This window comes from Rousettus aegyptiacus, unplaced genomic scaffold (assembly GCF_014176215.1).
Source record: "Rousettus aegyptiacus isolate mRouAeg1 unplaced genomic scaffold, mRouAeg1.p scaffold_m13_p_1, whole genome shotgun sequence".
In the NCBI taxonomy this organism is placed as follows: domain Eukaryota; kingdom Metazoa; phylum Chordata; class Mammalia; order Chiroptera; family Pteropodidae; genus Rousettus; species Rousettus aegyptiacus.
The window spans coordinates 32,815,879-32,832,224 of NW_023416284.1; the positions used below are offsets into that span (position 1 = coordinate 32,815,879).

Sequence of the window (16,346 nt, forward strand, 5' to 3'; positions counted from 1 at the left end):
AAGACCTCCTCCCTTTATGCTCCCACTGATAGGGTGTGCAAGTGCATGTCACATAATACCCTTCCCAACATTCTGGCTATGATATTTACAGGAAAAATGTTTTACCCAATTAGCCAACGCACATGAACTGATAGAGCTTAACCATCTGCCAAGAAGAAATTTGAGAAGTTTAGTTTAAACATGGAAAAGCTGATAGCACTTGTCACAGATGGGGCACCTGCAGAAAAAGGGGGAATTTGTTTTTGACATTTTATTTCTATCAGGAGAGAATGGTTGTGTATCACAGGCTTCATGCCTCTTTCAGAAAAAGTATGTAGTATGAACTAGCTGTGCCGAGTTATCTGTGGTTTAATGGAAGAACAGATCAAGTTCTCCAATTTTCTTCGTGCTCATGTCCTTACTTGACACTTATCTATACGGTATTTGGAAGAAGACAAAGTAAGGTATAGACAGTTTCTTTTAATGACATCCGATGACTGATTGTTTAAACTTATTGAAGAACTAAAATAAAAGACTTGGAGCTATAAGACTCTAAGACGCACATTTTGCTAGGTTCCCCACCTTCATTAAGATTAGATTTTCTTACAATTGTGACAAATACCTAAACACAATAAGCTTGAAAGTGTAGGGAATGAAACACGGCTGTTGCTGACTTGTTCAAGAAAATGAAGACACATGAACATGAGACCTAGAGCCTCATTTTCCAGTGCTCAAAAAGAATAAAACATTTTAGAGATATAGTTACATGGTAGAAATGGAGTGACGATTTCAGGAGATTCACAGGTGATAATGTCAATGAACCTAAATTTCCAGAATTGCTGTTGGAGTGCAAATATTAGGATATGTCCAAATTAATAAGCATCTTTACTATTAGTCTTAAAAGGAAATGATTGATATGAAAGTTAACTGTCCAGGAAAATGTCACAGTATGCCTGAAATTGTGTATGCTAGTGTATAAATCTAAGAACTATCTGTAAATTTATGGCTATGTAATGAAATGGTAGACCATGACTCTTTTCATAAAATATACAAAAAAAAAAAAACCCTGGCTATCACAATCAGTGACATAAATTTGAAATTAGAATTGAGATGTTCTCAACAGTTTTCAAGAATAGTTCAACCTGATAAAAACCTATATCCTCACTGAGTTGATCAAACTAGATCAATGACTAATACTGGGACTGGAACTGTATATTCTTTTTCTAATTAATAAATATGATTATTTTTTTCCAAAACATTCATATTACATTTTAATACATCTCAACTACATATTTTTGAACAGCCTAGAAATTTTACTTTCCATTGTCATATTATAGAATGTAATATGTATAGGTAATATATTATGATAGGCACAAGTGTTAGTACAAGTGTTAGTATTTGTCTAGGAACAAATCCTGGCTTCGTCAACACATAAAGTTCTCTCCCTGGCCTTTAATGTCCGACATGACCTAGCTAGACCTGCTTTTCCCATCTTAACCTCTTACTTCATTCCTCTTCATTCACCATGCTCCAGCCACTCAGGCTACTTACTGTTCCTCAAACCCTCAAGCTTGTTTCCCCTTTGCAGCCTTCATTATTCCCTCTGCTTAGACTGCAATTCATATCTTCACATAATCTGCTCTCTCACATTCAGGTCTCTTTTTAAATGTCACCTCCCGAGAGAAATCTTCCCTGACCACACATTCAAAATAGCCCCCACCTTCAGTCACTCACTACCACATTACCCTGATTTTTTCTTTACTATCTAAAATCATAAACTCTATTTAATTATTTGCCTACTTATTTTTTGACCTTCCCTTATGAGAGCAGGAAACTTACTTGTTTTTTTCCCAGCTGTATCTCTAGCAGCCAGAACAGCTCTGACACATAGTAGGTATTTAATAGATATTTTTAAATGTACGATTGAGTAAATGAATGGACAAACAAAAACCACGATAGCTCTCTATACCAGTATTTGGAAAGCAAAAGACGGTGCATCTATTCTAAACTTGCAGTTGAATTGGGGTATAATCAAAGAGTTCCTAGAGGAAGGTAAAATGTGAACTGATTTTTAAAGAACAAGTATGGAAGAAAAGAAGAATCCTAGGTAAAGGAAACAGATGTGAGAAAGAGGGTCAGAAAGAACATAGCTTGAGTACTCAGGAAACATCAGATAATCTGGGATGACTCAACAATAAAGTGAGCAGCAGAAAATGGGCTCTACGTGGTTGAAGGAGTTGAGTATAGCCTCTGAAGGCCTACAAATGATTTGAGCCCCAAAGATGAGAAAAACTCCTCTTTCTAAATGCCCCCAAAGGTGATCAAAATAATCTAGACTATCCTTCCAGTAGAGTTTCCAGCAATGCAGGAAGTTAAAAATATATATATATTGGGGAGTCCTCTTCTTTAAAATTCTCAGTGTATGCCCTGTCCGCCTACCTTACACACCCACTCTCCAACTAAGATTTGGCAGCTTACCCATCAGGACATCTAACAAGATCCATAATTAGAAACCACCTTCTCTGATGGGATTAGAGATAGATCCATAATTAGAAACCACCTTCTCTGATGGGATTAGAGATAGATTCTGTATGATGAGTTTGTCTCACATAACTACATTTAATAATATCCAATAATTACTGTTGTCGCTATATGTGTCTTGGCAGATGTTTTAAGTGGTAGTTCCCCCTCTACCTGCCCCACAATAAACTGATTGCAAAAGATAAAATTTTGAATATGTATGTTTTCATTGCTCCTACAGTTGCCATTTAAAAGCTACATTTCTTCTGCATTTGGAGGGAGATAAGGCATGAGTTGCTTTGCAGCAGGTAAAACGGTCCAAACAAAAAACCACATTCATACCCCAAGGAGTTTGTAATCCAAAAGCAAGAGTGGGCATGCTATGGAACACTGCAGAACAATACCCACACAATACAGGCAGATGGAGTGGCATATGGCCACCACAGCTGGAATGCTTTGTAAACCATCCCCAAACCGCTGCTGGTCTTTGAACACTTTCCCAGTTCAAAGTACAGAACACCATCCATTATAAGCAAACTCTAAAAAACCAAATGAGATGTTTAAAGTAGCCTTGAGTAAAGGTCATATTCCTAAAGTGTGCAGAGCAAAAAAAATAAATAAATAACGTTTTCTGACGAGTGGTAAACTATTGCCCATGCACATTACTGTTCACTCTCAATGATAACGCATTTCATATCTTTGTTGTCAGAGTCAAATACAATTCATTGACTTTTTCCAATAAGATGTCATTAATCAATGCCTAAATGAAGATCTTAGGTAAACATTATTTGGGGACAAATAGGAAAGACTTTAGGAATTATTCATTTGGCTTATATTCATCAACCATTAATACCCTAGTATTGTTATTGCCTTCTTTGTTGCTAACATTTGGGGCCAGTAAATAGAGATGTAATAAATTTGATAGAAAAATTAGTTTTTGATTTCCTGAAAGTCACCTCATCTCTCTAAACTTCACTTTTCATAATTATAAAACAGGAGTAATTGATTGCATCTATTTTACTAGATGGTTTAGAAATTAAATGAGATAGTATATATTGACATCTCCTAAACAAGTAAGCATTGTACAAATGTTAGACCTTATTATGTAATATTCATTGTTTCTACATTCTAAAATCCATGGAAGCTCTTCAAATGATCTTACAAGCATTTTGATTTGTTTTTTAAATAGATTTTACTTTACAACAGCTTTAGATTTAAAGAAAATTTGAGAAGATAGTATATAAAGTTCTTATATACACTGCACCTGGCTTCCCCAATTATTTACATCTGATATTAGTATGGTACGTTTGTTACAATTACTGAACCAATGTTGACATACTATTATTAACTAATGTCCAAAGTTTATTCAGATTTCATTAGTTTTTCCTAATGTCCATTTTCTTTTCCAAGATCTCATGCAGGATACCACATTACATTTAGTTGACATGTTTTCTTAGACTGCTCTTCACTGTAACATTTTCTCGGACTTCCCTTGTTTTGATGACCTTGACAGTTTTGGAGAACATTGCTCAAGTATTTTGTGGAAAGCCCTTTAATTGCAATTTGATATTTTTCTCATGATTAGACTGTGGTTATGGTTTTTGAGGAAGAGGATTGGAAAAGTAAAGTGCCATTTTTATCATATCATATCAAAGGTATGTATTATTGATATGATTTATGATATTGATGTTGGGCTTGATCATCTGGTTGAAGTAGTGCTGCTTTTTTTAATTAAAAATTATTGAGAGTGACATTGATCGACAAAATCTGATAATTTTCAAATGTACAATTCAATAGTATATCGTATATATATTGCATCGTGTGTTCACAACCCATAGTTAGATTTCCTTTCGTCACCAAATATTTGATCACTTTTACCACTTCCTTCTGGTAACCCACTGTATAGTTAATGAGTCTTTGTTTCTTTGTCTTGTTTATTGGTTACTTTTAGATTTATATCCCACATATGAGTGATATGTGGTTTTCAACTTTTTCTGTCTGGCTTATTTTGCTTGGCATAATTATCTGAAGTTCCATCCATGTTGTTGCGAATGGCAGTATTTCATCTCTTCTTACAGCTGAGTAAAATTCCATTGTATATATGTACCACATCTTCTTTATCCAATCATCTATCGTAGAATACTTCGGTTGCTTCCATGTCTTGGCCACCATGAATAATACTGCTGTGAACGCAGGGTGCATATGTATTTGGAGATAAATATTTTCAGGTTTTTGGGGTTTCATTCTTTTTGCAGGTGGCTTTCCAGTTTTCCCTGCACCATTGAAGTAGCGTTTGTTACGTTTCTCTACTGAAAGTCTTTCTTTTTTTCTTTACTATGTTCTTTAGGGGATGCCATCAGATGCAGCCTATACTTAAAGAGTAGGAAGTTATGCTTCCCCTCTCTGGTTTTGTGTTTGCCAAATAAAAGCTGTATTTCCAATGGGACAGAGCTTGGCCACATGCAATAGGGAATATGGATCTAAAAGATATTTCCAGAGAGCTCACTCTTTTTTTTTGGAAGGAAAACTATCGTAAGAATAGTTTTCTATCCTGTCTCTTGAAAATCATAGTCAGTTCTCATTTTTCCTTCAAGATAATTTTTACCTTAATGGAAAGAAAGTTACTTTGTTAGATTTGCCATTGAAAGCTTGAGGAGGCCTGTCCTCTTTGTATAGTCATTTTTTTTCCTTCTTCTGCTTTTTTATCTGTACCTTCTTTAAAATGAGAGCTCATGCATTTGTTTCTTCTTTTAGATTTTTCCACTATGCTACTTCAAATATGTTGCCTGTATAATTTTCTGAGATAAAAAATTAGAATCCAATCTTCTCTCTGAGGGAATATTACCTTTGAAGTTCAGGGAGGCGTCAGAATCAAAGTGGAATCTACAATTTACTTCCTTACAACAAATTCCGGGAAGATAAAACTAACAAGATACAAAAGGAAAAATCTGTTTCAAACTGATAATAAAGATGTAATGAGTAGAAATAAAAAAACATGAGGAAGTCATGAATAAAAGTTACTTGGTTTACAACAATTGCATTTCCCTAAACCTCAGCATTTCTGTAAACCTCAGCTAAAGTATCTAAATCTCAAATGTCTGATTCAGCCTTTCCTGGGCAAATTTTATTTCTCAAATATTATACTCTGTGGCAAAATAAAAACATAGTAAACATATAAATGCACACGATAAAATCTGACACAAGGAATTTAGATAGACTAAACTAAGTCATTAATATTTGTTTTAAAAGAAAGTTATATGGAGGCAAGTAATATTTTTCTAAAGATAGTCATGTGGGTACCTAATTCTTTCCATCTTCCTTATCAAGAAAGAAATTTAGTATTCAGCTAACATATTATTAAGACAATTCCTTTTTAAACAAAAAATAATAAAAATTAAAAGCTTCCTTAGTCACAAGCAATACAGTGTAAAAAGAAAGAATACTAGTTTTGGCACTATAAAGACCTTAATTCAAATTCTAACCTCGTCGTTTACTAGCTTTATGACCTTACCTGAGTTATTTAACTTTCCTGAATCTCAGTTTCATCATCGATAAAACACACTAGACCTACCTTGTGTATCATTATGACATTAGATATAATGTAGGTTAAATGCATAGCAAAAGCCTGATTAATCCATAGGAGGCTCTGAATTAGAAAGAGAGAAGGAAAATACTATTCTGATCCTCACAATTTATAATCTAGTGGAAGAAAGGGAGATTAATCAAGGAATAATCAAACAATAAATTACCAAAATTATCGAAATAATAAATTCTACCAAGTGGCTTAGAAAAAGGTAGGTTTCCCTGAGAAAGTGATGATTGAAGTAAAAGAAATCACTATAAGAGCTGAAAAAAAAGATAGGCGTTAACTAAATAAAGCCTCAAGGAAGAGCATAAAGACAAAGGAAACGGAATATGCAATGTTCCATGGCAAGGGAGATGATGGTGTTTTCAAGGAAGTGAAATACAGTACAAGTTAAAAGGTCGGTAACCTGGGAGAAGTGGCAGGAGCTAGGACAAGAAAGGCCTTTTTAAATAATTTGGTCTTTGCCCCATAAGTAATGCAAAACCGCTTTGAGCAGAGCAGTGGCTTATCACGTTTTTTTGAAAGGCTTGCTCAGGCTGCTGTGAGAATAGTCTGTACAGGGCAGGAGAAGATACAGGAAAGTCTGAGGAGACCACAACGGTGGGCTAAACAGGGGATGAGAGGGGCACCAGAAGAGTAAATCTAGGCACGTAGAGATTAGTATATGATAGAGCCAGAACTGGCAGGTCTATCTTCCTCCAAATTTCGTGTTTTCTAAATTTATGTGCTATAATAAAATACTAAATATCTGCATTCTGCCAAGAACTAGGCTTACAAGAAATAATTAATAGAGTTCCATTTTCGTGAAGTTCAAAGAGAAATGGGGAAAACAGACACTAAACAAAACAAAACTGAACCTTATGGGGCCTGGGCCTCATAATGTTTAAGAAGAAAGGCATGTTTCAAATTGCTGAAGTATCTTGGAAACTATATGGCTGGGGAAAGTGGTGCTTATTCTGTCATGGTTAGTAGTAGCTTGGTAAATTTTTTTGTTGTTATTAGATTTACCTTGATTAAAAATTTGTAACATTTACATGACCAGAGAACAAATAGACTGTGAGATGTGAACCACAATTTATATAGTTGATTTAATGTATTTTCTTGCTTTTAAACAGGTTCTTTTTCTCTGGAATATGAGGAGGACACATAGGGTGATGTGGGAGAATACAAGATTCCATCCTTCTCTTCTAGATCCTACCATTATAGATTAAAAACAGAAGCTGTTGAATTGTGGGAACTGGATAGAGTTAAAAACCCACTATAATCAGTACAGGAGCCCCCAAGATTGTTAATGAGTCTGTTTGAATTAGCACCTGCTCCTTGAAGAGTTAGGTGTAAGCCCATTGGCAGCCAGGACCATTGAATCAGTGAGAAGGAAATGGGAGTGAAGGGAGAGGTCTACATGCTATCTTGTGAGTTTTTTCTGATAGTCTTTGAATCAGTATTTTGTTTTTCTGTTTATTTTGTGGCACTCACTGGGACATTCCAATTGGTAGATGTGTTTTTGCTGGGAATTGTAGTTATATAGATGAATAAGTCAGCCTCCAACCTCGATAAGCTCATAGTCTAGTGGGGAGACAGACATACAAACTGAGATTGACAAAGCAGAGTGACAACAGTTGTGATAGGAGACTGCACAGGGCTATGGGAGTCCAAGCTAGGACTGACCAGGTGGGAATGGCTGAAGATGAAGAGATAGGGCAAGATTCTAGGGTGGCAGAGAAAATGCTGACTATATAGTCCAGGCTCAGTAGAAATGCCAGTCAGAAAATCATTCTAGGTACACAGCATAGGACCTAGGAGTGAAAAACATTCTGAGAATGAAAACTGGGTTGATAGCAGTGAATGAGTAAGAGAGGTGACCAGGAGCAGGAATCAGAGAGAAAAATGAAGGAATTCTAAAACTTAACAGGTAGAGCCATTTAGTGTCATGAAAAAACCTGGGGTCAACTGTAAAAATAAGTGGCTGAAATGGAGGAAAGGCATCACTGGAGATGAGGAGTTTGAGGATTGGTGAGATTAAGTGATTAAAAAAATTTCTATTGTTCTCTTTATGACTCAGAGGGCAGAGACAGAAGGAAGACTATTCAGAAGAGGTCCATTAGCCAGGTATAAAAATCACCCAGAGAGGTGAGATTATGTCCTGGAGGGAAGTAGTTTGTTTTGGTGTTTGAAATGTACTGCCTACTTAATATTGAGTACCTGCTCTGTCAGTCATGTTAGATTCATTATAGCATCTCTAATTGTGTTGGTTAGGATATTAGTTAGGTTGTTATGACAGAAAGGCCCAAAATAAGTGGGCTAAATGAGATAGATGTTTATTTCTCTGTCATTAAAAGCCTGGGTATATAGTCCATGGCTACAATGACAATACACTAAAACCTATATAGTCATCCCCATCCCAAGGTCTTTCTGTTTTGGTGTCCTGTCAACTTGTAAGTCAGATCCCACCATAACATCTGCATTCCTATCAGCTGGAAGGAAGGGACAGTGAATAGTGTGACCACAGTCACTAAGCGTGACCAAGATTTAAGTGGAGGAGAACAAGATTCCCCTCTTTGTGAATAGCAAGGTCACATTGCAGATGAGCAGGTTGTTTGGGAAATGTTGTTGTAGCCACATTTGGATAATACAATCTGCCAAACATTATAATAAATGAAATTTAATAGAATGCTACTTAGCTTAATGAATATGAATAATCTGCAGATTCTATTTACTTATTTCATTCATTTTAATCCACAGAATGACCATTTAAGGTAGATTTATTTAACACCCTCATTTTACAGAAAGTAGTTAACTTCCCCAAGATCCTTGAGACGGTTGTGGAGCTAGGATTTGAACCCAAGCTTGTCTGACTCCCAAGGTTGTACTCTTTCCTGGTGTGACAGCCTCTCATGAAAACTGACATCCAGAGAAAATACAACAAAAAAGAAAGACTCACTTTTCCTATCAGAAGGACTCAATAAATATTTGTCAAATCAAATTGAATTAAATAAAACTCCTAGAGGAGAATCTTAGAAACAAAATTTGAAAATGTGTACAAAACTAAAGTTAGCTTTGAAAGAAACTCATTAACCAGCTAGCTAATGAAACTCTATGTGAACACTGTTCCTTTATTCCCTGGTATCTAGACAATAAATATTTACTTTTCAAAATTATTTATTTCCTGATTCATTCTAAGAGGATTCAAGCATAAGCATTAGATTAGAAATGTCAATAAAATGAAATAATAATAGTAATTTTAGTTATCACATCAGCACACCGGAAATGTCCAGTAAATGGTAGCATTGCCACTAGTAAGAGCTATGGGCAGAGCACCTTGAGAACTGTCATTCCTGGCTCTTCTTCTCACCAGCTGTGTGAACTTGGGCAGATCACTGAGCTTCTCTGGACCTTTAACCTCTTGCCTGTAAAATGAAGAGGACCTCAAGGACCTCTCTAAGGTCCTTCCCAGTACTAAAACCTACGTGAAGACTGAATATTCTTTTTCTTACTATTTCCTGCATGTCATGATTGGTGTGAGTTATTTTCTACTACTAAGCAATTAATTATCGAATCTATTAAGTGCAAACTGCAACTGTTAAAGAGCAACTAAGAATAGTTGAAACTGTTAGAGCAAAGGCTCTAATCAAATGTTTCTGAACATATGCTCATTGGCTTACTCGAAAACAGTGCTTATTCATTGTTCTCAGTTAAATCTCATGTGATGAAACATTAGAAAATGTACAAATTCTGTTATATCCATAACAGTCAATGGCATTACAATGTAGTCTCATTCTGATGATGGAATATACCATATACTTCACAGTTATGTAGAGTTGGTCTTTTTTTAAAAGGCACCTCTGTGAAGCTTCAATGTTTAGTCTTTTGCCTTCTAACTTCTGCTTGTTCTTCAAAACCCAATTCTGGAATCATTTTTTTCCAGGAAATCTTCCCAAACCCTCCCTCTCACCTACCTCCTTTTCTCCCAGACTACTTTCCATGCCCTTTCGCTGTGCTCTCAGTCCCTGGTACCTCTCTATGTTTTAGTACTTGTTATACTGTTATGTTGTATTGTCACTGCCTGTCATTTCCTCACCTGTGTCCTCTCAGGGTGTGATCTTCATGAGGACAGAAGGCAAATCTACTACCAGTGGTATTAGCACGAGCCTTAGACCTAGTAGGTGCTCAGTGAATACCTGCTGAATGAATGGGATTCTTTCCTTCCATTTCAGAAGATGTTGATGTTGAAGATAATAGATGCTTTTTCTATCTTATATCAAATCCCCCAATTTCTCAAATATTTATACCTTTACACATGACTATCCTTCTGTGGATGTGCATAGTTGGAGCCTTTTTTGAATATTCCCAATGTAGAAGAGAAAGGAGAAAGAGAAGAAACTTGTATTGAGTGGTTACTTTACATACTTTTTCCATTAACATTAAAAATCATCTTCGTAACAACCTATGTGTAAGTACTATTATCTCTATTATACAGAAACTGAGTCTCAGAAAGATAAAGAAACTGGTGAACAGGACTCCTGATGACAGAGGTGGGATTCATCTGACTCCATCTAATACCACACTGCCTCTGCAGGGAGAAGAGGGAGTCATGGGGACCCTGGGGTGTGGGAGAAGTCGGAGTTGGATGGTGGGGTGGGGTCTCATGCTCTGAACCATCTGGCCTGTTTTAAAGTCAATCTGTCCTCCTAGTTGCTGCTTACTAACTCCGAATTTTAGCCCTTTACATGAATGGTAAGCAAACAACGTAACTAATAACCCCTGTTCCTCCCCCAGTCATTATTTGAGCCTTGGAGGTTGTACAGATGCTGTTGTTAAGTTGTTCTCATTAAGAGAGAAATAGGGCGGGACAGGGGAGGTGTGTGACAAATCAAATCGTCAGGTCCAACCAACCAGATAAACAAAGAAACACAGGTGCCCTTATAATTAGGGTGCATGATGAGCTTGTAATGCCTTTGTGTGAAGATTCAGGACTTTTAAAGAAAAATAACATTACTCTTAATACAAGAATTGCCGTTCAAAGGAGGAAAGTAAGTTTCCATGCTCTTACTAATTGCTTTGTTATATGAAGTTGACTATCCTAGAGCCACAAAATGACTTGTAATTATAAAATTATCACAGATTCTATTTTTGGTTTGTATTGGGAAGGAATATAAATTAACATTTTACTTTGGAGAATTTAACATAACTCCGAAACACTTGTTTTAGATAACTAATACTTTGCTGATAAAATTAATATTTTCATTATATTTAATTTAAATATGTATATTTAGCCTAAAAGATATCTTCAACTGATGAGAAACAGTTTGGTTTTTTTTTCTTCCTGTAGCATGGTTCTTAATCCTGGGTGATTTGCTCTTTTTATGAGATTTTTCATAAGTAGTATTACCTGAACATATCTGATTATAAAATTGAAGATATTTTATTTTTTTATCTGTGTGGAATTTTTCAATTATTTTCAAAAGACTTTATTAATCCAGAGAATACATGACACAGTAAAGTACTAACTACACCAGATCCTTTTCTTCAAAGAATTCATAGCTGAACTGATTTTTTTTAAAGTTAAGACAGAAAGAATTGGTATTTTTTGTATATCTTGTGTCTGAGTTTGACTTCTGTTTTAGTAGGATAAGCACATGTAAATGCTATGTGGGTTTCTTTTATATGGGGGAAGATTCCTACTATGAATTCTGATAGGCCATGCATTTATATAACCTTTTGGCATTAAATAATGATATGTTCAGATCTTAAAATAAAGAACACATACTTAAATCTTTACATTAGTGTAGAAAAGAACTTAAAATTTGTGACATGTGAGTCTATTGCCACGCCACCCTGAACAAGCCGGATCCTGTCTGATCTCAGAAGCTAAGCAGGGTTGGGCCTGGTTAGTATTTGGTGGGAGACCACCTAGAGGTGATTCGAGTAATAAGAGCAGAACTTGCTATAAAGGTTGTGCCTAAATTATTAAAAATGATATGTATCAGATGTGTATATCTGTCTACTTATCATCTATTTATCTGTGTCTGTCTATCTATCTAATCTGTCAGTGTGTTAGGCTAAGTGCTTTAAGTACCTCCTTACATTTAATCCTCACAATAACCCTATGATGTGAGAATTTATCTAGCTGTGTAAACTTGGGCAAGTTACTTAACTTTCTTCATCTTAAACCTGTTTTCTCATCAGCTAATATAGGGATGAGACTACATACAGAGTGCTTACTTAGTACAGTGCTTAGCACAAAGTAAGCTGTCAATAAATGTTAGTTGTTGTTATTATTATTATTATTATTATTATTATTACTGTTTTTAGGCTTCAAAAACCCAGGTAACTTGTCCAAGATGGCATACCTTAAAGAGGGCAGAGCTAAGATTTGGAACCTAGGTCTAGTTAATACCCTAACTAACTACTATGGTTAAGACTATGTTCTTCACTGCGCTAAAGTGTACTGAATTCTTACCTGCTAGCCCTTGCCATAGTGCTTTGTTCATTGTAGGTATGTTGATAATAATCAGAGATAGTGATGTATTCAAACAAATCTTAAATCTAAAATGAAAAAAATACTTACTTTGACATTAAAAAAAATACAGAACAGAAAAAGAGAGAGAAATAAAAATCACTCATAAATTCTGTCTTCTAAAATAGTCACTGTTGCCTCTTCAAAAACAGGATCATTCTGAGCATAGAATTTTGTGACCTGCTTTTCTCACTTTGAAATATATTGTGAGCATCTTTCTGTGTTGATAAATATTCATCGACTACATCACTCTTAATGTCTGAAGAATATTCCATTGGATGATCAGTTCCCTTTGTTGACCGTTAAAGATTATTTACAAAGAATGCTGATAGTAAACAATCATAGAGCTAAGTCTTTGAACACGATAATGATTATTTCCTTAAGATAAATTTATAAAAGTAGAACTTCTTGGTCAAAGGATACCAGTTAGTAAAATTTCGAGTTGGTATATCCCTACCTGCCCAGGAACAAAACTCTTTTGTATTTCATGGTCAAAGGACAGTGAGAAAACAGCTCTTTTAGCCATTAGCGATTGTTCAATCTAAAAGGTGAACTAAGAATTAAATCATTTAAAACGAATTAAATAATTCATGAAAGCACACGTAAGTGCTCAGTAACCAATAGCTATTATAATAAAACCAACATCAAATTTGTTTTGTCATTCCAAATCTTTTCCTACCTATGTCTCCTTTTTACTTTATTTGAGTCTATTTGAAGGTCTTAATGGATCAAGTCCTAAAAACACTGATTTAAGGTAAAAATGTTTGTTGGACTTCAGTTACTCTGTGGCCTTCTAAACCACAGAAGTATTAGTCCGGTGGTCAGTTTAAGAAGCCACGGAGTAACTGAAGTCTAACAAACATTTTCACCTTAAATCGTAGTGCACAAAAGTCTTGTTCATTTTGTTTGGGGCTTTGTGATATCGACCTTTATCTCCATTTTTCACTTTGGACACATCTTAGACAGCAATCAACTGGCCAAACATGGCATAAAGGATCCACTTAAGGGGCCCACCTTCCCCGCCAGGCCACTTTCCAAATATGCCTTTGCCCAAAGGGTAAGATTGATTCTAAAGGTTCTAAACTGGTCACGTTTGTAAAGCTTCAGGGCCTAACAGTGTTTTGCCAATAACATTCATCCGAATGATGCTGGATTTGACTGCAAAGAAGCCAAGTCATTTAAAATTTAAGCACGGGTAGCAGTATTGGAGGAGAGAGAAGATTTATTCACCCAACTTTTTGAGCATGGACTCAATGCCAAACCCGGAGCTAGGCACCAGAGCCACGCTGGGAACTTCACTCGCAAGGATCGGTCCTCCGTCGCCCACGCGAGACGCCCCCTAGAGGCGGCAGTGAGGGTGACGGTGGCGACTACGGCGGAGGTGGCGAAGCAGCCGCGCCGCGCTGAGCGGGCGGGCAAGACAGCGAGCGAGCCGGGTGCGACTCCGTGGACATCCTCCTGCCTACCGCGTCCCGCTCGGCCTCCGCCACCTCTGGCGGGACCACGCGGCAGAGAAGATGCGCCTCAAGAACCAGGTAGCCGCCCCTCTGGCCTGGCCGGCGCCCCCGACGCCCCGCCCATCCTGTCACGGGCGTTGGCGGCCGCGCGGGCACGTGGCCGCGACTCAGCTGCTCTCGCAGTCCAGTCCCGCCACCTCGACTTTCATGGAGAGGTGGGGACCCGTGAAGGAGGGAGTCGCCCCCGCCCACCCCCGGCCTGGGAAATCGGAGACCCTTTCCGTCGTCCGTGTGGCGGCTCTGGCCGCTAGGGGGTCCTGGCCTCTCCCTTTGCCCGCTCCCCTAGACTTCCAGCGCCCCAGGGGAGACAACCGAAACCTGGATCGGCGTGCGCCTCCTCCCCCGCGACTGTCGACCCTTCAGGGCTAAAAAGCCGCCGCCTCGCGCCACTCCCCCCGCGCCTTTCCAGAGCCGCCCTCAGAGTAGCTTTGGTGAACTATCTGGTGGCGCCAAAAAGTCCAGGCGGCTTCAAGCGAGCGGGACCCCAGGGTGCTAGGCGAGCGAGAGCGGATCCTCAGGGTGTCCCCTGTGTGACTCCCGCTAATTGTCGAGAAGCAGCATCCTCCAGTGCTTTTCCTCCATTACAGCCTGCTGTGGACCTGGGATTTGGGGTATATTTCTAGATGAGATTGAGAGGGCGCTTCGGTTGCACTAAGCAGTGCTCTTTTAGTGCAGGAAAAAGGAGGCTTAGGTGTTGTGGAGGGAATGTTTGTATGTTGTAACTGTTGTCTCTCTCCGGGCTGGGGGTTGTCAAACGTTTAGAATTTAGTAAACACAGGTCCTGAAGTCTTGAACATGCCAGAGACAATTCGTTTGCAAAAGGGAGCAAACCTCCCCTCCCCCAACATATGTTAAGGGATTTAGGGAAACCGAGGGGAGGGACTCCTAGAAAACAACTCCAAGGTTTGGGAGAAAATGAGACATATTGATTCCCAAGATGTTAGCTTATATGCTCAAGGGTGGTAATCCTCTAAAATCTTCCATCTGAGGAATCAAATACCCATTTCCACAACACAGTTTGGCACCAACCCTGTTGGTTCCTGAAAGGCCTACCTGTGCTCCTTACATAGCTGCTTTATTTTAGTAGATCTTAAAGAGGCTGCCTTACATTACCCTCCTGCATTTGTGTGCCTAGGTTTTTTTTTTTTTTAAATAATACTTGCAAATTGACACTGAACAAGCTTTAACCTCAGTCATTTCAGAATGAGTTTGATGTTTTAAGTGAGATGTGAATGGAGCTCCATTCATGAGGGAAGTAGTCTGTGTGAAGTGTTTTGTAAATGTGAGGGGGCTGAGTTTAAAACACTGAATAAATTAATGTAATGAGGAATCAAAAGGTTCAATCCAGATGTTTGCCTCCTGGCTTCCCCAATAATTGACAGTGCAATGCTGCACTGCGCCTCACCTTGTAGCTCTTGAGTAGAGTGGACTGTGGCGCTGTTGTTGACCAGGAGCAAGTGAACCGTTCATTTTCTAAAGCACTAACTGGTCCTCGGGGCTGATGGGGTTGTGACTCACCCACCTATACAGAAGATTTTCCCTCTTTCCTAACTACGTTAGAAATATATGAGGGATTTACATGCAGGTTTTTCAGTTGAAGAACTTGTAAGTAATCCTCTTTAGTAATCATTAGCATTAGCCTCTGAAACCTTTTCTTGCTTGTTAAGATAAAGTACTTGGGTATATTTTTAACAGGTGGGGTTGTGAGTCTGAGCTGGTGGCCTCCCTAATTCCACTACCTAGTGCGTGTTTTGAATTAACAGAACACTCTTTAACATTTGTGTAGAGGTGATATAGTTTAGCATTTTAATTCAGATATTCTTGATTCAGGTTTGATCCCACCACTTAGTAGTTATATGACCTTGAATAATTAATTTCTTATTCCTCTTTCCCACCTACCCCACCACTTGGTCTTTTATTTCAAATAGACGAACGGGGACAGTATGAAGCTTTGACATGAGAATTAAATGGAGTACTGTATATGTACAGTGCCTAATGTGGGTACTCAGTAAATACTCCTATTGTTAACCATCCATTAACAGTAACTATTACCATTACTGCTGTTATATCTGCTTAAAAATAAGTACCTATAGTTGGGGAGAGACAATCTACAAAATGGCACAAGCAAACCCTCTGAAGTGATTGAAATATGCTATATCTTGATTGGGGTGTTGATTGTCAAAACTAATCAAACTCAACCCTTAAGATCTGTGCATTTATTTATATG

General features: G+C 37.8%; 1 protein-coding gene across 1 annotated transcript in view; it reads left to right on the forward strand.

The window, feature by feature from the left end:
• The first annotated feature begins 14,029 nt into the window (after nucleotides 1–14,029).
• ELAVL4 (ELAV like RNA binding protein 4) overlaps nucleotides 14,030–16,346 on the forward strand; it is a 139,075-nt gene continuing 136,758 nt past the window's right edge. Inside the window, exon 1 of the mRNA XM_016120426.2 lies at nucleotides 14,030–14,137. Coding sequence (XP_015975912.2) covers nucleotides 14,120–14,137 — 18 coding nt within the window. The 5' untranslated portion in view covers nucleotides 14,030–14,119. The remainder of the gene's footprint in view (nucleotides 14,138–16,346) is intronic.